General features: G+C 37.9%; 1 protein-coding gene across 1 annotated transcript; it reads left to right on the plus strand.

Moving 5' to 3' along the window:
- The first annotated feature begins 1899 nt into the window (after positions 1-1899).
- On the plus strand, positions 1900-21969 carry LOC119723233 (potassium voltage-gated channel subfamily KQT member 1-like). The gene is made up of 14 exons (XM_038193797.1): positions 1900-2000; positions 5766-5853; positions 7459-7585; positions 13113-13191; positions 13979-14075; positions 14675-14815; positions 15510-15620; positions 15907-16002; positions 16391-16670; positions 18154-18313; positions 18542-18617; positions 18897-19032; positions 19546-19598; positions 19768-21969. Exons 1-14 carry the CDS (start codon positions 1900-1902, stop codon positions 19891-19893), a joined length of 1671 nt encoding a protein of 556 aa, XP_038049725.1. The 3' UTR covers positions 19894-21969.
- Positions 21970-23234: the final 1265 nt, after the last annotated feature.

The following is a 23234-nucleotide window of genomic DNA, read 5'->3' on the forward strand; positions in this document are numbered from 1 at the left end:
ATGTTGCGAAGTCAAACATCTCGACATATTCAGGTCTTCAAAATATCCTTGCTTCAAAGGAATAATAAGCATTTTTTTCTTGTGGAGGGTACACATTCTTTTCTTTGCAAGACTCAATAAAGCATGATGTGGAATTGCGCCATGAGGACACGTAGAATTTTAGAGAGTGCCCTAATTTTATTAATGATTTACTCACAATATTATGTACCTAACAAAGAGTTTTCCCATTATAACCCTCAATGAATAGTCCTCAAATTAGATTTGCAGTTCCAGTTTGTCCACAAATTTGATTTGCTAATGTACACCAAAGCTTCCCTTGTCCTTTTGCATAGACATTTTCCAGAATTTACACTTGTTTTTCTTCTAAAATCACATACACACAGTACATGTTTGTCTGTTGCTTGTACCTGTTTAATATTGGGCCTTGTTGCAGATTTTCGTCGTACTTAAGTTTCCTAACATAACTGTTTTATCAAAAAAGTTTTATTGAGGCATGTTTCCCTTGAACTAGGTGTTCTGATCATTGCAGAGTCATTCTTTGCTTAAATTTCTGTTATTTGATGAAGAACTTTCTCAGAGGGGGAGGGGCAGGGGGCAGGTGATAGTGTTGGGGAGGGGGCACTGTTTGGTGTTGTGTTCAGTTCAAAGAAAGAGAAATGTTCTTAATTAGGGCCTATAGGCTGGTTCATCTTCATACAAATGCATTGAAGATATCCACTGGCTGTTATTGGTACCGTCACCTTATCAGCATTCATTTGAATATTTCCAGGCTTACATAAAGTTGGTTCTTTTTGCTGGTATAATTATGTGCTTATCATGCGATAAGCGGCAGAATAATGATGAATACTGAGTGATCCAATAAAGATTGGAAACACATGGAGGTAAAGTTTAAAGGCTAAAACTCCATTGTTTGAATATTGAATCTATTTGCATATTTCTAGGGTTTGCATAAATAAGCTGATTCTTTTTGCGGGTATGTTTTCTGGTCATGTTTTCAAATGTCCTGGTACCACATATTTCCCACTAGAGTGTAGAATGTATGATGACTCCCCTAATTAACTTCATTGCTAGGGTTAGTGTTGCAACACTAATAAAAAAGGCTGACACAGAGTAGAAACAATTTTTTATTATGGATATAATTTTTTGAGTCAGGTACTAAAACTTTTTGGTCAAAACACATGGAGGTTTGCTTCAATTTATGTTACTTTTTATTGTTAATAATTTTTGTTACTGCATCGTTCATAATTTTATTGTTGTATTCTCAATTGATATCTGTTCTTTTTATTGCATTTTGGGATAGCGTCATGACCTGGAAAAGTGTGGAGTAGGCACAAGATGCAACCTCTTTTTTACAGATTTAAACTTAGGTTCGAAGATTTTTGGACAAAAAATGTCGATGGGCCAAAGGAACAGAGAAATATTCTTTCATTTATCTCCTATACATGTAGATGTAAATTCCTAACAGGCATAGAATTATAAATTGCACCAGGAAATAATGTGTTATCCAGATAATCACCCAACATGATTTATAGACCTTAATTACTTGTACAGGCAAGTGATGAAAATGCAGGATGAAAATTGCCTCCTAGTCCTTGAAAACCATCAAGAAATTAAATACTTAAAGTGCAAGGAATGGAACAATTTGTGATAATCCTAAAATTCTCTAATTCTAGAACTTTGAATTGTAATTGGAACCCATCTCATATTGAAGTGAGGCACTCCATTTTTAAGCAAGATCATTTCAACCATACATGTAAATTGAACTGTACGTACCGGTAGCACCGCCTATCACAACAGCAACTACAGCCCCATGCTGTCCCTTTAAGATTTTAATTTGAGGTTCTTGGGGACAACATCCATCCAACTCGAAAATGTCACGACAGCAGGGTGGTCGTTAGAATGCGCAGCAAGCACGACCATAGAATCATCGATGCCCAGGCTAGGCACCATCTGGGCGACTGGGGATGTAAACCAACCTGGGATAAGAAGCATGAACCCATGTAATTCACCAGAGAAGGTTCAAGTTAGAGGAAGGTGTTGATGGCTATAGAACCTTGCTCTGTGAGGCACACAGACTCAGGTGGAATGTGGAAGCAGGGGATGGGTTGCTGGGATCCTACTAATTGAGACTTAACGAGCCTGAAGTCTAGAGTCCCTGAAACGTGTTGAAAATATTTCACTTCTCGAGGATACAAGCCGCCATAGCATAAATAACAAGGTGACGAGAACCAACTATTTAGGCCTAGGGTTATTTATATTGTTTACTTCATTGGTTTGTAGAAGGTACATGTAGCTCCTTCAGGTTTGCACAAGACCAGAGCTTTCATCGATGAGTAGATGAGAGGAAAGAATTAAAAAAGAAATAGTATTTCGAAGGAGAACTCGTAAATGTACATTTCCGTAGATTGCACAATGCACATGAATCTTGGCTAGTTTTTTTGGTCAACGTGAAACATTGCCATGTATCATATTCAAGAGGTTGTGTAGTTTGTGTCTTGTTGGATTGTGCTACATTATACATGTAAGACTTGTAGTTTGTGTTGGCACAGCTGCCATGAGAAATGCATACAGATCCCCAGAGAGGCAGAAAAAGACAAGTGCAGTCCAAACAGTGGACACACAAGCTTGAATGGAATGATCGCAAATTAAAAACAATTGTTTTTTATTGTGGTATGTACCTGTGCAATCAATGCCAGTCTTTAACGTTTATTTCCACTGAGGTTTGTTTTAAGATAGATAATGTCCTAGGACTGACTTTTTATATAAAGCATCTGGGCTCGAAATTAGCGGGATGAAGTGGCTAAAATGCACCCGTAAATCATCAAAGTGCTCCCATATATGCTCTGATGTCAAAAGCAACCGCTATTATCTCAGCTTTCAGACAGAGTTCGATCATTTCCCACAGCAAACCTGCATTTAGTGGTGTGGGTGGCAAGGGGGAGGTGCTAGTCAGAAAGTTGGGGCTGAGCCCTTATAGATACCAACTTCCTTTCCCTATGCCTAGCAATATTCCAATATCATATTCAACTTCAAGTTCAAATTTATTTCTTGTCATCTAGCTTCTAATGTTTTAAAATACCTGTGCAATTGACCACTTCATGTACTTGAAGCTCTATATTTATATTTATATGTAGTTCACCTTTGTGCTCGTTCTTTATCACAAGGGTTTAACAGAAAAATATGATGGTTGTGCTTAAATACAACCTCCATAAATGATCTGTTTTGTAAATATGCAGGCACTTGACATATATATTTAGTTGATTTGTTTGAGCTTTTTTGCAGGTTTATTTTTTTTTTCCTGTTTATGGTCAGGATTTCAACAAAGCCTGAATTTTGTTTTACTGGGCCCAAGAAGTGACATTTGGCTGCATATTGCTACCGTGTATGACAGACAATAATTGTGCCCCTTGAAGCATCCAGTTTGTAAGGTTGTCATTTGAATTGCAGACATTGCATCAGGAAGGGGATTAACTTGTCCACTGCAGGATAATATCCTAAAGTCATATTCGTGTAGGTGTGTGTTAAATTTTGGCATTGAATGAACATTTTCTGAAATGTTTTGGAGTGTTTTCATAGAGATAATGTTGTAATATTTAACTATTCAAAGTCAAAGTGTAAAAGAAACAAATTCGCCAAAAAAGCAAAACAAAACAAATAAATAATTTTTTGCATGTGCCAATCTTGACTTCAATTTCAAAGGACAGTGAAATGGGGGCAATATACAACCATGAAGCTATACATGTAACATGAGTCTCTCCATAAACCCTTGCATTTTGTGTTTCCGCACACTCCTTAGGCTTTTTACAAAAAAACGTGACACTCAGACAGACAGACAGACAGACAGACAGACAGACAGACAGACATCAGACAGCGTAAGATCTTTTAATACAGGATGCACGGTAAAGACCTGTTATTTCACCAGTGCAGTAACCAGTCCTTAGACTGGTGAAAGACATCAAATATAAGCATGTTACAAATTTCAATGAACGAGGATTGCATACACCAATCTCATTCTTATTCTGACACTCGTTACTGTCAGTTTCTATCAAAATGCTTATTTTACGTGTCATTTGATGTCCCATTACCTGTAAATCTCAGATGTAATTCAATGATCAATGAATGTTAAAAACAAATCCAACATGTTCATCCGTACCGTGGTAAATGTCAGGGCACACTTTATCTACATACCAGAGTACGTGTACATGTAACTCATACGTGTGTTGAAACTGTGTGCAGCAATGTACATGAGGGATCCGCCTACATGTAAGTACGATAGAGTACTCGAAAACCAGGGGAAAGAATTCCAGCACGTAAGCATTAGCACAGCGTCAATCTGCAGGATGTCATGGAGTAACTTAATGATGAGGTCATTAGCTTCCAATACATGATGCAATAGAACTACATGTACACAGATTGTGTTGGAAAATAAGCACAATTCTGCAGCAAGTGCGTTTTGTTTTGGCAGGGGTATTAACTTTAAATTTCACAGATTTTTTTTTACGATTTAGTGCAATTCCCCCAGTTTTAAAAATCTTTAAAATGTCTACTGACAATGGACATTTTCTTTATGGTAGATGATATTTTAAAAATATATTCTAAAAATAAAATGATATTTTGGTGAATTTCCTTATTTCCCACCCCCACATTAAAAAAGTCCAAAACAGTAAGTTGTTAAAAACACTTTTGTGTTCACCAAATTCATTTGAAAAGCTGTACCAGGGAGTATGTTGCTTGAACTTCTTAGTCTCATTTCCAGAAGTCGATTTGGTTGACTTCTTACCCATTCTATTTCTGCAAGTAACCCGGTATGTACCGGTATGCATGATCCTCATAGGCACCTGTAGATAATGTCATATCAAGAATCATCGGATCACTGACATTAGTTGAATTTTGACGCAGACACATTACATAAACAGACATGATGTATTGCGTACAGCTGTTCAAACGATAACCCCTTTTTTAATGGAAAAATAATTGATTGTGTCCCATGCGGAAATGCCGTCAAACATTAACGCAAGAATTAAACTCACAGCAAGTCAGATGGAAAATACCACAGCTAGAATAACAAACACTGTATAGTGCATGACCTGCTGTTAATGTAAAAGTTTAGGCCTGATGATGAGATTAACTTGGATTGTAATATTACCTGAAAAGTTAGTCATTGTCAGGTATATAAAATTGAAGCGTATCAAGGCAGATGTGGAGAATTCCTTTTGAGTTCATTTTAACTAAATTTCCGTTATGAGCATTTTATGGAGGGCAAATGGGGAGGGCAATCTTCTGCCCAGATTACTGTGATGAGCATATTTCCTTGCATCACTGCATGGATGATGAAAAATGAACATTTTAAACGTCATGTATTAAAGTGCTTGATCATAAAATTAGAACAGAATCACTTAATTGGGTCCAGTCCAAGTCCATATCACGAGTCAGCAAGTGGATGTCTCAGTTGAGTCACGAAGTCATTTTTTTTTTAACCAGAAAATTTAATTAAATAAGTGACAAATTTGCGTAAACTGCAAGATATTAATTTGGATGGACTGTAGGTAATGTGTTGCAGTACACGCCCTTGTTATTAGACCTGTCTTCCTTCTCAGCACTTTGTACTTGACTGCCAAAGATGTTTCCAGGCACTTGTAAACAAGTTTTTCACTGTTTTCTTATTTTTATTGGTTTGTGAGCAATCATTCATTCATAATCAATCACAATACTGACATTATATTAATCTTTCCTCCTTTTCCTATTTGGTTTTTTTTTTGCTACAGATTTAGCACTGTGTTAGCCTGTCTAATCTTCAGCGTACTGTCTACTATACCTTCCTGTCAATTTGCTGAAGGGGTCTTGTTTTACATGGTCAGTATGCTCCTCGTCTTAAGACTCTACAGTGTCAATAGATATATTTTGGGGAGAGGAAATTGCAGCCTTCTATCCTCACGCTTTCCCCCAAAAGCCAAAAAAAAATTCACTTCCAATCTCCAAGACTATTTTTGTATTTTTGTGAAAAAGCTTTGCATATCATTCTGTCAGATACGGTAGTTCATGAACATTTGCTTACATTGCAATGGACTTGGTGTGTACATGATTCATGTACTTCATTTTTGTTTCAGTTCATTAAACTGATTTTGTCAGAAATTGTTTACTTACTTTTCTCAAAAAGTATATCTTCTGTCGTTTCCACCTCTATTTGAGAGTTTACTCTCCTCTTACCTGTTAATCAAAGGTGTGCAAAACTATTGCTTGGGGTAAAATCATGATAATTGCTACACATCAAGTTGCAATTCCTTTGGGAAATTATGCAAAATTTGGTTCGTGCTGGTGATTTTACATCAAAAAAGAAAAAGAAAGGGCAATGGAGCTGCAGTCCTTACAAGCAATCAAAATGGGTGTTGAGTTGCCTTTGGCAAAATCAAGATCTAGAAGTATCAAACAATTTCACTGGGTAAGGAAAAGGGATAGGTATGTATGGAGGGGAAAATGAAGGATGACCAACAGTTCTTGTGGAGTGAACAGTGCCAAATTACATGTACCTGATTAAATTTTAGTGCTTCGTCTAAGTATAGATTTCCCTGTAAACCACTTGGTGCCTCAGGCGTTTAATGTATAATATTCTGTGTTACAAAAGATTTTGTCAGGCAACATATGTACAGTCTTGCAGGCAAATTGACTTGTTTGTTGGACCATGGTTAAATTAATCAATAAAACGTATTAACGGAAGGGGATATATGACATTAATTACTTCTAGTTCGTATTATAAAAATGCATGTTGCCATTCTAGTAAAAGGTTATCTAGTGTTATGTGAGTTGTTTTGCCTATTCAGTTAGCGACAGGCAGATGGCGCCACAGTTAAGTTCAGTTCATTTATTTTCCACTTATTTAATTCATAAAGAATAACAACATGCAATTACCAAACTCTCATAATAAGCAAAGCTTGTGGACCGGATATCCCCTAAAATTGTGTACATGCACTTATACACTCATTGAACTTACTTTTACAAGGTTATGCTATTTCTTGCCTAGAGGCTAGAGCTATTGTCTGCGTGTAGGTTTTGGTCCAACTACATAGGAACATGCTGATAATACATAACCTTAGCCGAGAAGCCTGTTTCGACCTGACCCTCCTGCCTGATCAGAGTTCATCTTCTATCATTTCAGAAAGTATTGGACTTGGAGTGTAATAAGAGTCTTTGCAGTTTGCTGTGATTAATAAGCCAAGTTACTTCCGATGACCTCCCAAATATAACCCATCATTAAACCTTACACCGAGGCAAGATTAACCATTTGCAAAATCAACGTTGGAAGTCCCGTTTTCCCGTTCATCAGTCTGGGAGAAAAATTGTACCTTTAAGTCCTGTTGGTCGTGACATTTACCATGCAGATGCTCCCTAATGTGGTTTGACATTTTCACTTTTCATTAATATTCACCCCTGTGGGGATTCATTTTCATGTATTTTATACAGGAAATCATTTTAGTGATGTTCTTCAGCTGTGAGTATCTCGTCCGTATGTGGTCAGCTGGATGTCGCCAACAGTACCAGGGCTTGAGAGGAAGATTCAAGTTTGGTAGAAAGCCCATCTTGATCATTGGTGAGGAATCACTGCAATTCTACAAGACATTTTTATTCAGTACTTGCATGTATATAAAAAATCACGTTAGATTAAGATGTTTTGTACTGAATCCTTTCTATTAGGGACATTATTACAGTTGTATTACTGGGTTTTTTTTATTGAGTATCACTGAAACACAAGGCCAAGAGCCAATCAAGGTTTGTGATACAAACTGGAAAGAACAGAAAAAAATGAAGGAAGTCACAGTGGCTAGAGTGAAGATAACTGTTTGCAAAGATTATATGTAAAAGGGAAAACAGACCAGGGTAGGGAGTTGTAGGGGGTTGCAGAGAGGCATTCTGAGGGAAAAGTTAAAAGAAGTAGCTTTTATGTTTTCAGTGGATGCTGTGGCTCCATCAGTGTGCTCTCAGACATTAAATATTCAAATTATTCATGCCTTTTGGCTTGATTAACTTTATGGGAGACCTTGGTGTCTGTTCCCATGCAAATGTAAATTATTGACATCCTATTTGATTAGCCTCAGCCTCTATTTGTAGAAGAGGCACAATGTGATTTATCTTTAACAAATACATGTGACAAATTTGGGACATAGAATTTTGTTTTCATTTACTTTTAGATGTACAAATGTAGTAATTTTTAAAGATACATTGAGAGAGACCTCCCTTCTGTATCCAACCTTCCCTTCACCGGCCGCGCATTGATTCAGCCAGTCGTTGCATCATGTGTGATAAAATTGAATCGCACTGACCCTCCTTCCATATCAGCGCTTATTACAGTCTTAAAGTGGAGGCAAGGTTACATCTTAATGTCGCCTTAAACGCCTTAATCATGTAATGGTGTTTTTCTTTGGCTGTGGTTGTCTGGTTCATTGTGCGTGTAATTGATTGGGCATTGATTGGGTATGAAGTGACTCAAGTTTTCTCATTTGAAGTCTGGCTCGTGTTTATTGGAGCATATTGGCGTATGTGTTTGTGATGAGAGACGTGTTCAACAAATTAGTAGGATGGGAGGGGATGGAGTTCTCCATATCTGCTCATTAAGAATCCCAAGGTTTCGTTGATGTAAAGACACCATATAAATTGGCTAAAAATGCTGTTAATTGAAACGAGTCAAGGTCCGTTGTGATGAAGAATTAATGAATAAAAATATAGTAATCAACATGTCAATGCTTTAAAGACGTAGTTTCTGCAGCTAATTGGAAACACTATTGAGGACAAATCACACTGCTGAAATTGGTCTCTTTAGACCGTCATTGTCATGGAAATATCTTTAATTTTGCTGTTGTCAGTTGGCATACAGTTCTAGGTACAGGTTGCATGGCAACGTCACAAGCCATTTCCATTGAATGTGCATTTTCATCCAGTATATTTTACAAAACTATTAAAAAAGTATGAATTCTGGTGCTTTTGTTTTATAGCCAAGAGAACAAGCCCACCTTCAAATTCAAAATAAAATATCGTCATTCAAATACAATTTTCTGTTTCATGTTTGGGCCTTGTGGCAGTGCTTAGTAGTCCTATTATTTCATCCTAACTTGATCATTCCACAATCTCAAAGCAATCTGGCGGCATCACACAGAGCAGCCTAAAGTAGCATTCCAGATCACCACTCAAGGATGCAAAAAACTCCAGCAATGAGACCGAGACTGGGGAATACAGAGATCAGCGGCGGCCAAAAGACGTGAGATCTGTCTGGATTCCTGCTCGAACGAATGACATTTGTTTCTTGAAATCAGAGCAAGCCAATTCAAGCGCAGATGCGTCAAGTGTGATTGAATTTAAAGGGGATTGGTTTGTAAGGGGAAGAAAGCTGTGGTTTTACCATCAGAGTTGCTTTGATTGAAGATGTGCATTTGAACACATGTTGTCCCACACTTGCCTCCTGATGTCCTGTTTTAAGAAGGCTGGCCTTGTATCTTGCATAGTAGCATCTGTAAATGTTGCTCTTGCAATTTCTATAGCTCTTATCCACCCTAATTGGTTGGATTTGATTTACTTCTGAAATTCTCAAGACTTTCTTTTAAGCACTGATATGATTTTTTTTAAAGATGGTCTTTGAAAAGTTCACTCATAATAAATTTAGTGTTTGAACAATTGGTATTATCTCCAGTCATACTTTGTTGTTATCTGGAGGAGTTGGAGTAAAATCCAACCCCAAAATCCCACAAACTACATTTCTTCTTAATAGAAGACACAATGAGCCTGATAATATCCAACTATACAGTCAAAGTTATAACTATTATCATCTTCTGAATGTATAACAACAGGGATGTATTGTACATTCCCTTAACAAATTTTAATGTCGTTTTGCAAAACCATATCAAATGTCAAGCAGTTGGTGGTATAAGTGTGAGCCTCTATAGCCAGAATTGATGATTTGAAAGTGTTGGGTATGCTCCTCATGATCAATGCATTATCATAAATATGCATGGTTCCTTCCTCCAGGGGGGTTGGGTGTTGAATTCAGGATATTCTAACCCTGCAGACACTAAACCCTGAGGGACTACGTCATTATCTGAATGTTAAAAATCACTGTCTCCACTATTCACACTTGAAGTCTGACCATCATGTCATCGGAATGTCTGGACTGATGGAGATAAGATTGCTTCCAGATGGAAAGGGCTATAACGAGTTAAAAAGGTGTGTCGATGTAACCAAATTTAGTGTAACATTCATAGGAAGTTATAACATTAAAATACTTCTTGCTCTCTACATGTATGTGAAATGAACATCAAGTTAGCCGTGACATTGTTTTGGGAACTAATTAATTTGATAACGGCTTTCATATACATAGCTCCCTCTGAAATCCCTCTTGAAAGCCATTGTATCATCAGCAGAGATGAAAGCCAGCTTTTGCCTATTTTTCTGAATGGCATATTTGATGATAAACACTTTTAGGGTGAAATGTTTTCAGTTGGTGAAAATAAAAGCTTGGATTCTTTTCAATCCGGGCCACGGTAAGTCCATCCTCACCAAGGCATATTACGGGAACTGTTCCTCTCTATAATGTTACCTCATTAACAAAACCTCTTTCGATCCTCAATCTTTTACCAAAGCTACGAGCAAATAGCAAAAACCCTGCAATTAAATAACTTGCTAAGCAAACCAGGAAAAATAAAACAATTTGTTGTCTTTCCAAAAGACTGCATGTAGAGTTCTCTTCGTAAAAATTTAACCAAACTGAGTGTAACATTTATTCGGAATATAAACATTGAAATACTAAATTTGTTCTCTATTTGATACAATGTATGAGTATCAAGCTAGCTATGAAATTAATTGTGAAGTATTAGAAATTGGTTAATTAATTGAACAATGGTTTTTGTTTAGTTCCTCTTGAAAACCAGTTTATCATCAGCAGAGATGAAAGCCAGTTTTTGCCTATATTTCTGAATGGCATAGTTAGGGTTTGATGACCGCATAATTTAAGTGACTGATCAACCCTTTCGATGTGGTCCTTTTTTTCTGACCTTTATGTACCTGATGATAAATGAATGCATTTATATTCATCAAAAACTGGTCTGCTTTTAGTGTGGGGGTGGGGCAGTCAATTTGGTCAGGATAGAAGACTCTAACTAACAATGTATCTTCCTGTTTTTGTGCTGTTGGTCGTGACCAGTTTACCAGATTTGGCCAGTGGCGTAACTGGGGTCAAATTTGCAGAGGTCTTATTTTCAAGAGGGAGCTCTCAACATGTTTTTAACACTTAAAAAAAGCTCATTTTTGCCTCTGTCAAATCCTGAGCAGTCCTTAGTTACACCACTTGATTTGACTGACTGTAATCATGAGTATTTTATGCTAGGTTGGGGCTTTAATGCCTAGTTTCCTCTTTAGTTTCTTCAAGAAACCTGACAGAAAAGACATGTTCACCTACGTTTATTACACAGAATTGTTGACACAGTAAAAGTAATTCATAGTGATGAATGAAATAAACAAATCAAAGTAAGGAATGAATACTACCAAAACAAGTAAAGAGCATTGAACCCATTAGAAAATTTATGAGGTTTCTCTTAATCCCTTTACACAGCTCAGAATTACTAATTCATCAATGAAATTTTGAGTTTAATGCACAACGTCTGCACAGTCTGTGTCCAGTGTAGTTGTACATTAGAATTGTGCATATGATATTTTTTTCTGTAGAGCTTGGCTCTAAAGTGCATCAGCCATTTATTTGATAATTTGCCTGACAAGCTGTGTCTTGCCGTTTAATTCACTTAAGCGTTGGTCAGGGCTCAGGGCAGTATTTGTCAAATTGTGTATCACGCTCTTTTGAATCGCTCAAAGCCGTCCCGACCGTGCGTGTGCCGCCTCTGAACTCATGTCAACTGATCAGTTATTTTGCAGGCGGGTTCTAAGGGTGTCTAGTGTCTCTATCTGGTATATGATTACAAAAGCCTTGTTGAGTCCATTGGGTTTATCACTGTGGCTACCCGGGGCAGTACATAATATGACAGTATTATATGTCAAGAAGATTAAAGTGCTCGTTAATCCTAGAATTATATTTTTAGTTTGGGGGAGGTAGGCTACGGTAGCCTGCATGCCCAAATCAAGTGAGCGTGGATTAAGCTAGCATAGACACACACAGAGATTTGTATTGAACTTTTGCCCTCATTTCATCCGTCATCAACTATTCCATTCAGTATTGCATTCATTCAGTCATATGAACCAGACATGCATGGTTATATGAAGAGCTGGATTTATGGCAGATTTACAAACTGTCCATCTTTTATTTCAAAGCATTGATCATAGAGGGCGCTGTAAAGCGAAGACTGGTCAAAAGAATGATGTTGCGCTAATCCTCTCAATGGCATCGTTTCTTTTTGTTAGATGCTGTCCCTCTCTTTCCTTGATCCACCTAATGTCCCTGTCAGATAATAAGTCTGTGACTTCAGAATTTATTCTAATCTAAAGATTTAAACTCTGACTTGTGTAGTTGGCTCTTTTTAAATTGACTATTAAGTTTGTAGTAGTTTCCACATCAATTTGATCATAGCTGCTCGAGGAAGATACATGTGACAATTTAACACATCTCGTCGGCTGAATCATGATACTGTCTGGGCGCCGTAAATAATGGAGATTATGTATAACCATCAAAACTTGTAACCCAACTCTGGAACTTTGCTTGACACTTGGAGTGTTACTGTCTGAGAAACGTGATATCAAGCAAATATGGTCTTCCCTTCAGGATGAAAGTTATTATCCCAGAACATCCCTACCAGACAGTTTTTTATTAACTGGGTAATCTAATGCCCTTGTGTTTTGGTACACATAGGTCATGTAAACAGTGCAGTACTCTCTCAAGGATGAAAAGTTGAAAATAATGATGACAAGTTTGAAATGAAGTCTTGGATAAGGTTTCACTGTCGGGTGGCGTCTTCAGTGTTTGCAGAAGTATATGGTGCAGAACAGTAGCATTTCCAGGTATTTGTACTAAGGGGTTAAACTGATTCTTCACTAGTGATTTACCAGTATACCAGCCCTTTAAGGCTCCAGTGCCCTTTATTCTGTGGGCAGTTTTTTTATTGATCTTGTTGTTTTCTGTCTTTCAGATTTAATCGTTGTTGTTGCATCCGCTGCTGTGCTTTGTTTTGGTTCTGAGGGCCACGTCTTTGCTGCCTCGGCTATAAGGTGAGAGTTGATTGGACAATAGTTGACTCATTACCACACATATTTGTGATTGGTTGGTAGCTGTGACTTCAGATCATTTGCATAGAAGAGCTGATTGGGCAGTTGTGATTATGATTAACCAAAATGTGCACCGCATTGCAGACATGATTGGACAATCACAAGTTCATTCACATCCTTTTTTGAATATTATATAAGGATGGTTCCAGTGAGTGAACATGGATGTGTACAAAATATATATTAAAAATTGGATCACAGACATGTTATTATTTAGGTTGGGGCTAGGGCTCCGTAGTAGAATGATACCTGCCTGTGTTGGAATTATAGAAATGTTTTGTATGGGAATGTAATAATCCTTTGAATTAACACCGATGGCCATTTGTGACCATTAAAGGTAGCTAGCCTCTTCAAAGTGTAGGCAGCCTTGACAGTAATGGGCCATATTGCACGTTAATCCACTAACGCCATCAGTTTATGAGTTATTCTAATTTTTTTTTAATTGTCAAGTGGCCAATTTTTCTCTGTACATGCCTTTTATTTATTTATTTTTAAATTGTCTGTGCCAACCATTTTAGTTCATCTGTTTTACGTACCAATGTTGCCATTGTGTTGGTATATTGAATATGGATTTACTGCCAGACTTGTCTTCCCTATTTTCTGACGTATTGCTTTTGTTCCAATCATTCTGATTTACTCCTTGTGTTCAGGATTTTGTATAAATTGCCATTTGCGTTTCACCCCAAAGGTACAGATAATGTCAACTTGAAATGCTCTGTCTTTTTGTATCCAGAGGTGTTCGATGTCTTCAGATTCTTCGCATGCTTCATATGGACCGCCAAGGTGGCACTTGGAAACTCCTCGGCTCGGTGGTTTTTATACACAGACAGGTATACGAGCACGGCCCAATTAATGAATACAAACAGACTCTGCCATCACCATGAAAAATTCATAGTGTGTAGATAAAGTCATAAGTTCAACATGAGTAGCTGAGTTCAGTCACGTTCAGCATACGTTTTATGAGGTGTCAGTTTTATGAGGTGTCAGTTTTTGAGGTGTCAGTTTTATGAGGTGATATTAAGTACTTGATTGTATGAGGTGAAGAAGTGCACAGTGTTTAATACAAAGCTTCTTAAGGGCTGTCCTCAAGAAAACAAGTAATGCAAGTACTGTTTCATGTGTACAACAAAAGTTACCAGTGACAATTCTTTTTAGGGTTAAAGGGCAAAACCTTTCTTTCAGTATTTTGTGGGTTACATATTTTGTTGCCAACTCTCCAGAAATAATTCATTATATCATTTAAAATAAAAAGAATAATTCTGTTTGGACCAAGACCCTTGATACTTGAATTTATTGTATCAGTTCAGAATTATATCAACTTGATAACAGTTGAAAAGTTTCAGCTTTCAACTAAATTTATTCAGTGAACAAGACGCCTTTTCTGAAGCCAGATTTGCTATTATTTCCCCTTTTTCATTTGGTGTGGTAGGAGCTGATTACAACTTTGTACATTGGATTCTTGATGCTGATCTTCGTCTCGTATTTTGTCTACCTGGCTGAGCGTGACAACCAGGATGAGAGAGGCAGAAAGCAATTTGAAACCTATGCAGATGCCTTATGGTGGGGTGTGGTAAGTCCTTCCACTTCTTGCTCACTCCCTCTCCTGTACCTCGTACCAACACCACCCCCCCCCCCCCCAAAAAAATGAAAGTAAAAAGCTCAACAACTTGCACTAAATTAATGCAATCGACTGAACTGCACTATTTTCTTTAATTGTGAAAGGCTGTTTGGTTTGAATCTACAAATGCAAACAATGGGAAGGTTTCAGAAGTTGAATCTTAATGGAAAACAAGTGAAAACATTTTCCCACCTGTTTGCATCTGTTTGATTGTGCAGGTTTTTTATTGTAAGGATAACTCCATCATGTATTGAAGAAAAGTCTTCCTCGAGCTCTTTGTACCCCTGCCCAAACAGGGTACTGGGAAGGGCTAATCTCCACAAAATTTTGTGAAGGAAGCACAGTCGCACAAAGCATTGGGGGGGGGGGGGGTGGAGCTAACTGCCTCATCAAATGCATTTACCGCATTCTGTGTGCACGTCATACATCGATCCAGAAGAAGTTAGTCCTTCCCAGCGCCCTGAGCTTACATGTACCTTGGGCTCCTGTTGAATGTTTTTTTGGTTTGCTTTTGGGTAACCTTGCAGATTTAAAATGCCCCAAAATTGGTTAAAAAGGTCAAGTTTTCCATGTGCATTTATGTCATCACATTCAGCCTCTTACTCATATTCAGCCATTTTTCTGACTCTGTTCTTTATTGATGCAGGTAACTTTAACAACAATTGGATACGGAGATAAAGTTCCCATTACGTGGCTAGGGAAAATCATCGCCTCATGTTTTTCAATATTTTCCATTTCGTTCTTTGCTCTTCCCTCAGTAAGTATAATGTGGGAAAAAAGTTTGAGTAGTATTTTTATTGAGCTAAAGTGTTAGAGAAATGTCATGTGTACATTTTTTTGGCTGATAGAAAAAATTACATATGTGGTAAGATTATGTTGTCGTCTTTCGTCTTTTCGGGGGGAGAAACAGTGTACTTTTTAGAGGTGACTAATTTTTGTGCTAACCTGATTTTCAAATATTTCGGGAATTAGTCGCGCAATTGTTTTTTTTTTCATTTGCACGCATTGTTTTTAACCAGCAGTGGCTTGTTGTATACTTGCAGGGTATTTTAGGGTCTGGATTTGCCTTAAAGGTGCAACACAAGCAAAGACAGAAGCATTTTAGTCGTCAGATTCCAGCTGCTGCAAGACTAATACAGGTGATTATTGTGACTTGTAAAAGCAAACTATCCTGCTTCTTTAAAGTGTATTTGCTTTTTAATGCTATGAGTGTTCATATACATTAAATGGTTTATTGACTTAAACTAAACAATTCTATACAGAAAGGATTGCATAGTAAAATGCTATTTCCTTTATTTTCGTGGCCTTGCAATTCAAAACAAATGTTTGAAGGATGCTTTAGTTTAACAGTAATTTTACTGAAATCTGACACTTGCATGAGTGTACCTTTTGAGCCAGTGCAATTAACTTGTCAAATAGAGCTCCCATCGTTTAACTAAACAGCGCCCTCAACCGATGCTGCTCAGAGGAGATGATCCTCCTCTCGTGGTCCATTGCAATGTATATTTCATTGCTATTTTCTTGCAGTGTGCATGGAGATGTCATGCTGCAGAGAGCACCACAGACTTTATTTCGGAAGCCACCTGGAAGATCCACATTGCCCCTCCCAATGCCAACAGTACCGCTACCCCAACTGCTCCAAGTACCCCAGCTTTTGTTAACAAGACTCATCTGCTGAAGAAACGTAAGAATTCTAAGCTGAAGGAAGCCTTAGTACAATCGACGTTACTGGAGTTTATCCCAAGCAAGTCTTCTCCTGAGAAAACTACGGGAGTGAATGATACAGTCTTCAGTGAGGATCCCTCAAGTAAGTCACAAAAAGAAATGTTTCTTGAGACCCATGAGATATCATACATATACCTGTCATTCTCTTGTATTTTTCTCCCAAACTTCTATTCCGTTAATGATGTCAGCATAATTGTTTTGGATTTGTTTATTTCTTTGTATATTGACCAAAAACATACTTTCAAAAATTGTATTCCAACTGAAAGTGTCAATTTAACTTTGATCACTTCAATACACCTCCGTCACCTCCATCAATCACCTCCTTGGACAAGAGGCTTAGGACTTTATGTTATCTCCAGTAAGACCCCGTTCCCACTTGATCCACCAATTGGGGGATCTGATCCACCTTTTGCCAAATTGCCGGATCAGATCCCCCAATTGGTGGATCAGTTCCGGCAATTGTGTGTAGTGGGAACGCTAACCGTTATAAGGTGGATCAGGATCAGATCCACCTTTTCTGATCCACCTCTGGACCAGGATACAGATCCCCCAATTGGTGGATCAGATCCGGCAATTGCCGGATCACGATCAGATGGGAACGCAAAAGGTGGATCTGATCCGGCAATTTGACCTGTTAACATCCGCCCGGTGCACAAGTGGCGCGAAAATGTTGCGGTCTCATGAATGAAGAAACACGTTTTCAGGCGTGTAGCTCATGTGTACATTTCCAGCGTATACAACATGCACAATAAACAACCGCTGAACTACGGGCTAGCACCGCGCATGCAAAAGCGCACGTGGTATCCTAAAACTACACTATAGGCCTTATTTTTGTTGCGTGTTCGTCCATTACTAAACCTTTTTCATTCCTGAAATTTTACTTATTTTTCCATCCATAAATGACTCTGAGTCCGCACTCACCAAAAGACTTCACTTTGGCACAGAATCATTGAAAAGCTTACGAGTATGCGATGAGAATAGTGCCGATAACGCGGTACGTACGGAGGTGACACATCTGAAGTATTGATTATAGAAAATTGGAAAATGATGTCGTAGTACATCATGTGACCGTTTCTAACCAATGAGAAGCTTCAGAACCAGGGAATCCCTTATCGATGCATTGGTTTCTGCCGTGATGTCACACGTGAGCGGCTCTGTTGGATTTCACCTTTTAATTTATGCACGCACGGATCCTCTACGGATCCGTGATTTATGTTGGTGAATTCGCGTAATTTTTTGTCTGTGAATTCTGATAGTGCTGTTTTAAAACTGACCCATCCTGGCCTAGCATGCAACCATGCAACAATGGCACTCCCACAGAGCGCGCGTAATTCCGAACCCAGTGCCCTTTCGGACCCAACATTTCCGTACGAAAAGGTGGATCAAGCATAAGTGGGAACGCGACTTGCGGTTTCGTTGCGGTAAGATAACGATCACACCAAAATGCCGGATCTTGATCCACCTTTTTCCAATTCAAGTGGGAACGCGGTGTTAGACACCCAGGAACCCATAACCCATCCATCGCCCTCCCCAACATCTCAATTTCTGTGCTTTTATCATACCAGGTGTCTTTGATAGGCTGAATAGGAGACGTTTAGACGGTGACCGTGAGCCTAGTGAGAGGTACCGGCCACTCCAGCGTCTATCAGAAATGTTCTCAATGGATCTACCAGATCCTGAGAGTGACATCTTTAGCTTTGCCTATGTTCCTGAAACAGTAACTAGGTAAGTCATCTCCAAGTATTCTCCAGAGTCTTCACCTGAAGGGCATGCCTATCGACCTCTATGCTGACCAATTATATAATAATGAAAACAAAAATTAATCAAGTGCAGGAGCTTTAGCACTTGCCCTTCACATACCATTGATCATTGCATTGATTATTGATTTCAGTTTGACTATTGACTTACCGGTAATTTATACATGTAAATGGACTTACTTGTTTTTGTATGCAGCCTAACACCAACACACAAAATAGCCATCCGAGCAATCCGACGCATTCAGTACTTGGTAGCTCGCAAAAAATTCCAGGTGAGTGGCTTGGTCTTCATTCAGAACAGTTTCTTCAAGAAAATAGCTGAGAATTCTGTTAAGAGGCCAAAAATCTATCAAAACAAAGAAGTTTGTTTAGTTTTCTTATGGTCTTCTGAATTGTATTTTAGTATTTTGAATAATGGTTCTGGAGTGTAGTTTCCATGCCGACAGATGGAAGTTAACAATCTGACATTCAGCTGGGATGATATACAAATGTAGTACATCATTAACAGATATAGCAGGTTTCATCTCTGTCTTGTCTCTTTGAACTAATAGCAAGCAAGAAAGCCAATAGACGTCCGAGACGTTATTGAACAATATTCTCAGGGACATATGAACATGATGGTGCGCATCAAGGAACTACAGCGACGACTGGACCAGACTGTTGGCAAACCTGGAGCATACCTTACAAGTATGAAGTAACTCTTATCTAAGGAACATTTGTATCTCACAAGACATGCCCAGAGGGAGGAATGTTAAAATGGCATGCAGAAGGCAGAAATGATGTAGGGATCATCTTGGAGCATCCTGCTTTGTTCTTAATCATTAACATCCCTGTTCAGTTAGGGAAGGGGAGTGGCAGAGATGCAGTATATTTTGTGAATCAGCCTTTTGATGAAAACAATTTAAACACTATAATTTCATGTCAAGATAGACTTCTTCATCCGTCCCTAATGCCTTCATTTCTATTTCCCTGACCGTCCAGTGACTTTCAATTACATCAGTTCACACTAATGCATGATAAGTTGGAACATTATACGCATGAAATTTGCAAATCTAATGGAGAGTTATCAGGAATTGTGTGTGTGTGGGGGGGGGTGGGCTGTTAAAACTGTCTGGTTTGTACAGAGACCATTCTTCATTTAGATTTTTGGGTTACGCTCCTTAACGATTGTTCTTGCATTTTTAATTTTTTTTTACACAGTTGACAAACGGAAACAGACCATTTTGGCACGGATGTCTATGATGGAGAATCAGGTACAAGAAATGGTTCTCTTTACTTGTTTAACATGTGACTTGCTAAATCTGAAACTAGCATTTCAATTTTCAAGGTTTATTTTTAATTAAAAACAAGCCATTATATTATCCATTTCAATAGTTATCCAATGAATTTTGATTGTGGAGAATATTCGTTTGTCATCTGCAGATGTATGTAATGGACTCCAAACTTGATGGATGTTTGAAGCTCCTCAGTACAGTGGCTAAAAAGCTTGAGGAACAGAACGGTGGACAGGACAGTCCACGATTGGAGCCTGCACAGTCTCACATATAGAGTCTGTTCGCTGAATCTGTTTTTTTTTTTTTATTTATCAGGAACGAGAAACAACACATATATTTCTGACAATAAAATATTGCTCAGGTTTTGTTACCATTGATGGACATATAGAAAAATGGCAAAGACAAAAGAGTTTTTAAAAAATACTGACAGACAATCAAAGGGACGGATGGACTAACAAATGACATAGCATAAAAGGAGGACAGTCAGGAAATGTTGATTGGGGATGTTCAATTTCAAAATATAGGTAACACTTAAAAGATTTCAAAAATAGAGACAATTTTTACAATTGTAAAGTTATAGTTTAAATTTCAGACTACATGTATGTTCAAATAGTCTGAGGAGATAGAAATGACAAACACACAGACTGATGGACAGACAAACAAACCAACTGACTGACAGATGACTGACTGACTGACTGACAGAACCACAGATAATATTCACTGGCCAAAATGCATGAGACTAAAAGAACAGTGATATTTATTCATTCATTCAGGAATTGACAAAAAAAGGATGTTGACTTGCAATGAACGGACAGACAGATTAACAAGGATGGAAAGGCACTCAGACAGACTGACAACTGACTGACCACGGACAGGAAGCACACAGTACATGCTTAGTTACAATACAATAACTGACGTGCATAAGACAAAAAGGACTGACAAAATTGATATATTATTCTTCAATGTAGTGCAAATTGAACGTGAAAAATCATATCGGCTTAGAGCCTTTTACTTTCAGACAAAACTGGTCTCTTTTCTCACATGAAAATCACATTTCTTGCTTGGACAAGTGACACCATTGTGCAATTGGACAGTACATACCGAGGCTGTGTAACTGACACATATCCAAGACAACCAACATGCCCCTTCCAATGTGAATAATTCCTCTATTTTTATTTTTAACTAGAATTTATTTATATATAATACATATGTATGCATTTACCAGCAGTATTTCTCATCAAAATTGTATATTGTGTCTTTTTTATGTTGGATCTTCTTTTTTAATCATAGGAAATATACAACAGTATTCATTACATTAAATATTCAGATTAATTTTGGGAAATGGTGTCATTGACTCTCAAGATGATTGAGGATATAATGATTTTATATCATCTATTTATTCAGAAAGATTCAGATGGCTGTTGATTTAAGTGTTCTCTGTTTATCAAAATTTGGAGTGATTTAAATAGATCATTTTTTTATCAATTATATGTGGTGTCCAGTGATCTACAACAATAATTATTGTAATCTTGTGCCTTACATCAGTACTGTATAACACATTTTGATTATGGTCGGGGAACTTTGTATTCAGACATTTAAAAACAAAACTACTGAATGAGTGATTTGATTCTATGAATCCTTCTTTTGCACCAATTTATACTAATTATCCGGTCAAAACAAATGTTCTGCTTCATTTACTCAAACAGTGTGTTCATGTAAAACTGCACTTTTCCACTTTTGTTTTTGGTAGCCACAGACTCCTAAAAACAGGAATCAATTTTCACTTGAAATAATTAATCATTTTACAGGTTCTATCTCTTTCTTTTGGGATGATTGTGAAAAGTTGTATTCCCTGAAATTTTGAACCCTCATCTTCCCTATTCAAAATGTTCCATTTATACCAAAAACCAATTGTTTTAATTTTGATTTTTCCTACTCTCCAAAATTACATTCACAGATTTTATGAAGTTGTACTAATGAGTTATATACTCCTTGACTCATTAAACTTGACCTTCTGAGTAGTGCATAGAATCTCTAGAATTTGAACCCAGCCAGGCCGACAAGTTAGTCAAACGAGAGGCCTGGTGAGATGAGAGATCTGGAGGTAGTTTTACCAGTTTCCAGTGGCCTATTCTAATGCTGCAATACCAATCTGTGACAACTCTGGCCCATGATATATCTCTTCCTGTTTTGACTTCTAGTTCAATTAAATGCTTCAAGCAATTTAAAACATGTAACCACTTGAACAAATTTAACTTGCTTACTTACTTGTTCGCTTGCTTAAGGGGTCCTCACAACATGTTTTTAATACAAGAAATATGGAACAAAATAAATGTCATATGAAACTGAACTCTTAATCGTTGTTACCTATGTGAAGATCTCTCTTGCTGACCCAACCAAAAGATGGACATCTCCAATCTCCATGAAGATGATGGATGTTACCTCCAGCTGTACACATCAGTAGCCTCGCCTCCGAGCTGTGTGATGAGAGCACCTAGCTACATGTACCAATAAAGGTCTTCAAAAGGCCTACCAGATGACTTAAAGCACCAATCAAGATGTCAACCAAACCTGGTATTGCCACATGCAGATGATGGCCAGGGAGTCCAGCAAGATGGACATTCCAGCTCCTTCTCCCACTCAGTTCCTGGGCAGCATCAATAAAGCTGACCAGCTTCATTCCTAAGCCAGCTTCATTCCTAAGACACACGCAGCCAACAGTCCATGGCACGCTGGAAGAAAATCTATAATCTAGTTGATGTTGCCAGCATGAATACAAGGGGAATGTTAAGGAAGAGCCAAGCATCGTTCCATCCGATCTGTATAGTTGAGATTGCTGAGCAGTTGAGATTGTTGGCTTTACTGAGTGCTCCATCAGGCTTCATCACTGACTGGAGATCTCTGCAGTGCCGACCATCAATGGACCCAAGCACCAATCCAAGATCACCAAGATGTTACAGCAGTGCCGCAGACAAGGGCAAAAAATGAAAAATGTCTGTGGGGCTTCCTGTGACGACTTGCTCTGGATGTGTATCCTGCAACATCCACCTCTGATGTGGGTCAAGCTTCCTTGAGTTTCACTCGGCTGAATAGGAAACTCAAAGCAGAGCCTCTCCCGAAAACCCATCCCAAGTGAAGAAAAAAAAGAGAGAAGAAAAAAAAGATGAACAAGATCACGAACAGGAAGAAAACCAATAGAACAGAACATAAAAGAAAAAAAAATTCAACAAAAAAACAAAGGACCAAAGAAAAACAAAACATAAATAGACATGACTCGCCCCCCCCCCAAAAAAAAATCCCCCCAAAACTTTGGCAGTGATGATTGACTCACGGATTTTAAATCATAAATCTATGAATAATCTGAGCCAAAAAAAAAAGTGAGATGTTGGAGACTAGTCAGTATTTGTGCAAATTAAATTCAAAATTTAAGGTTAAGCCCTTGCAAGTTCTTTTTTGGCTTGAACCTTGCGCAAGTAATATTCCTAAACGGCAGAAAACACATTCAAGCTTGATATCTGGACAAATTTGTGGTAAAATGTGTAAAAAAATAAGTTTTTCCTCAATAAATCGGAAGCTAATCTTACATCTTCAAAATTATGGCCGTCTGAATACTGA

This window comes from Patiria miniata, unplaced genomic scaffold, assembly GCF_015706575.1.
Source record: "Patiria miniata isolate m_02_andy unplaced genomic scaffold, ASM1570657v1 HiC_scaffold_16, whole genome shotgun sequence".
Classification (NCBI taxonomy): Eukaryota; Metazoa; Echinodermata; class Asteroidea; order Valvatida; family Asterinidae; genus Patiria; species Patiria miniata.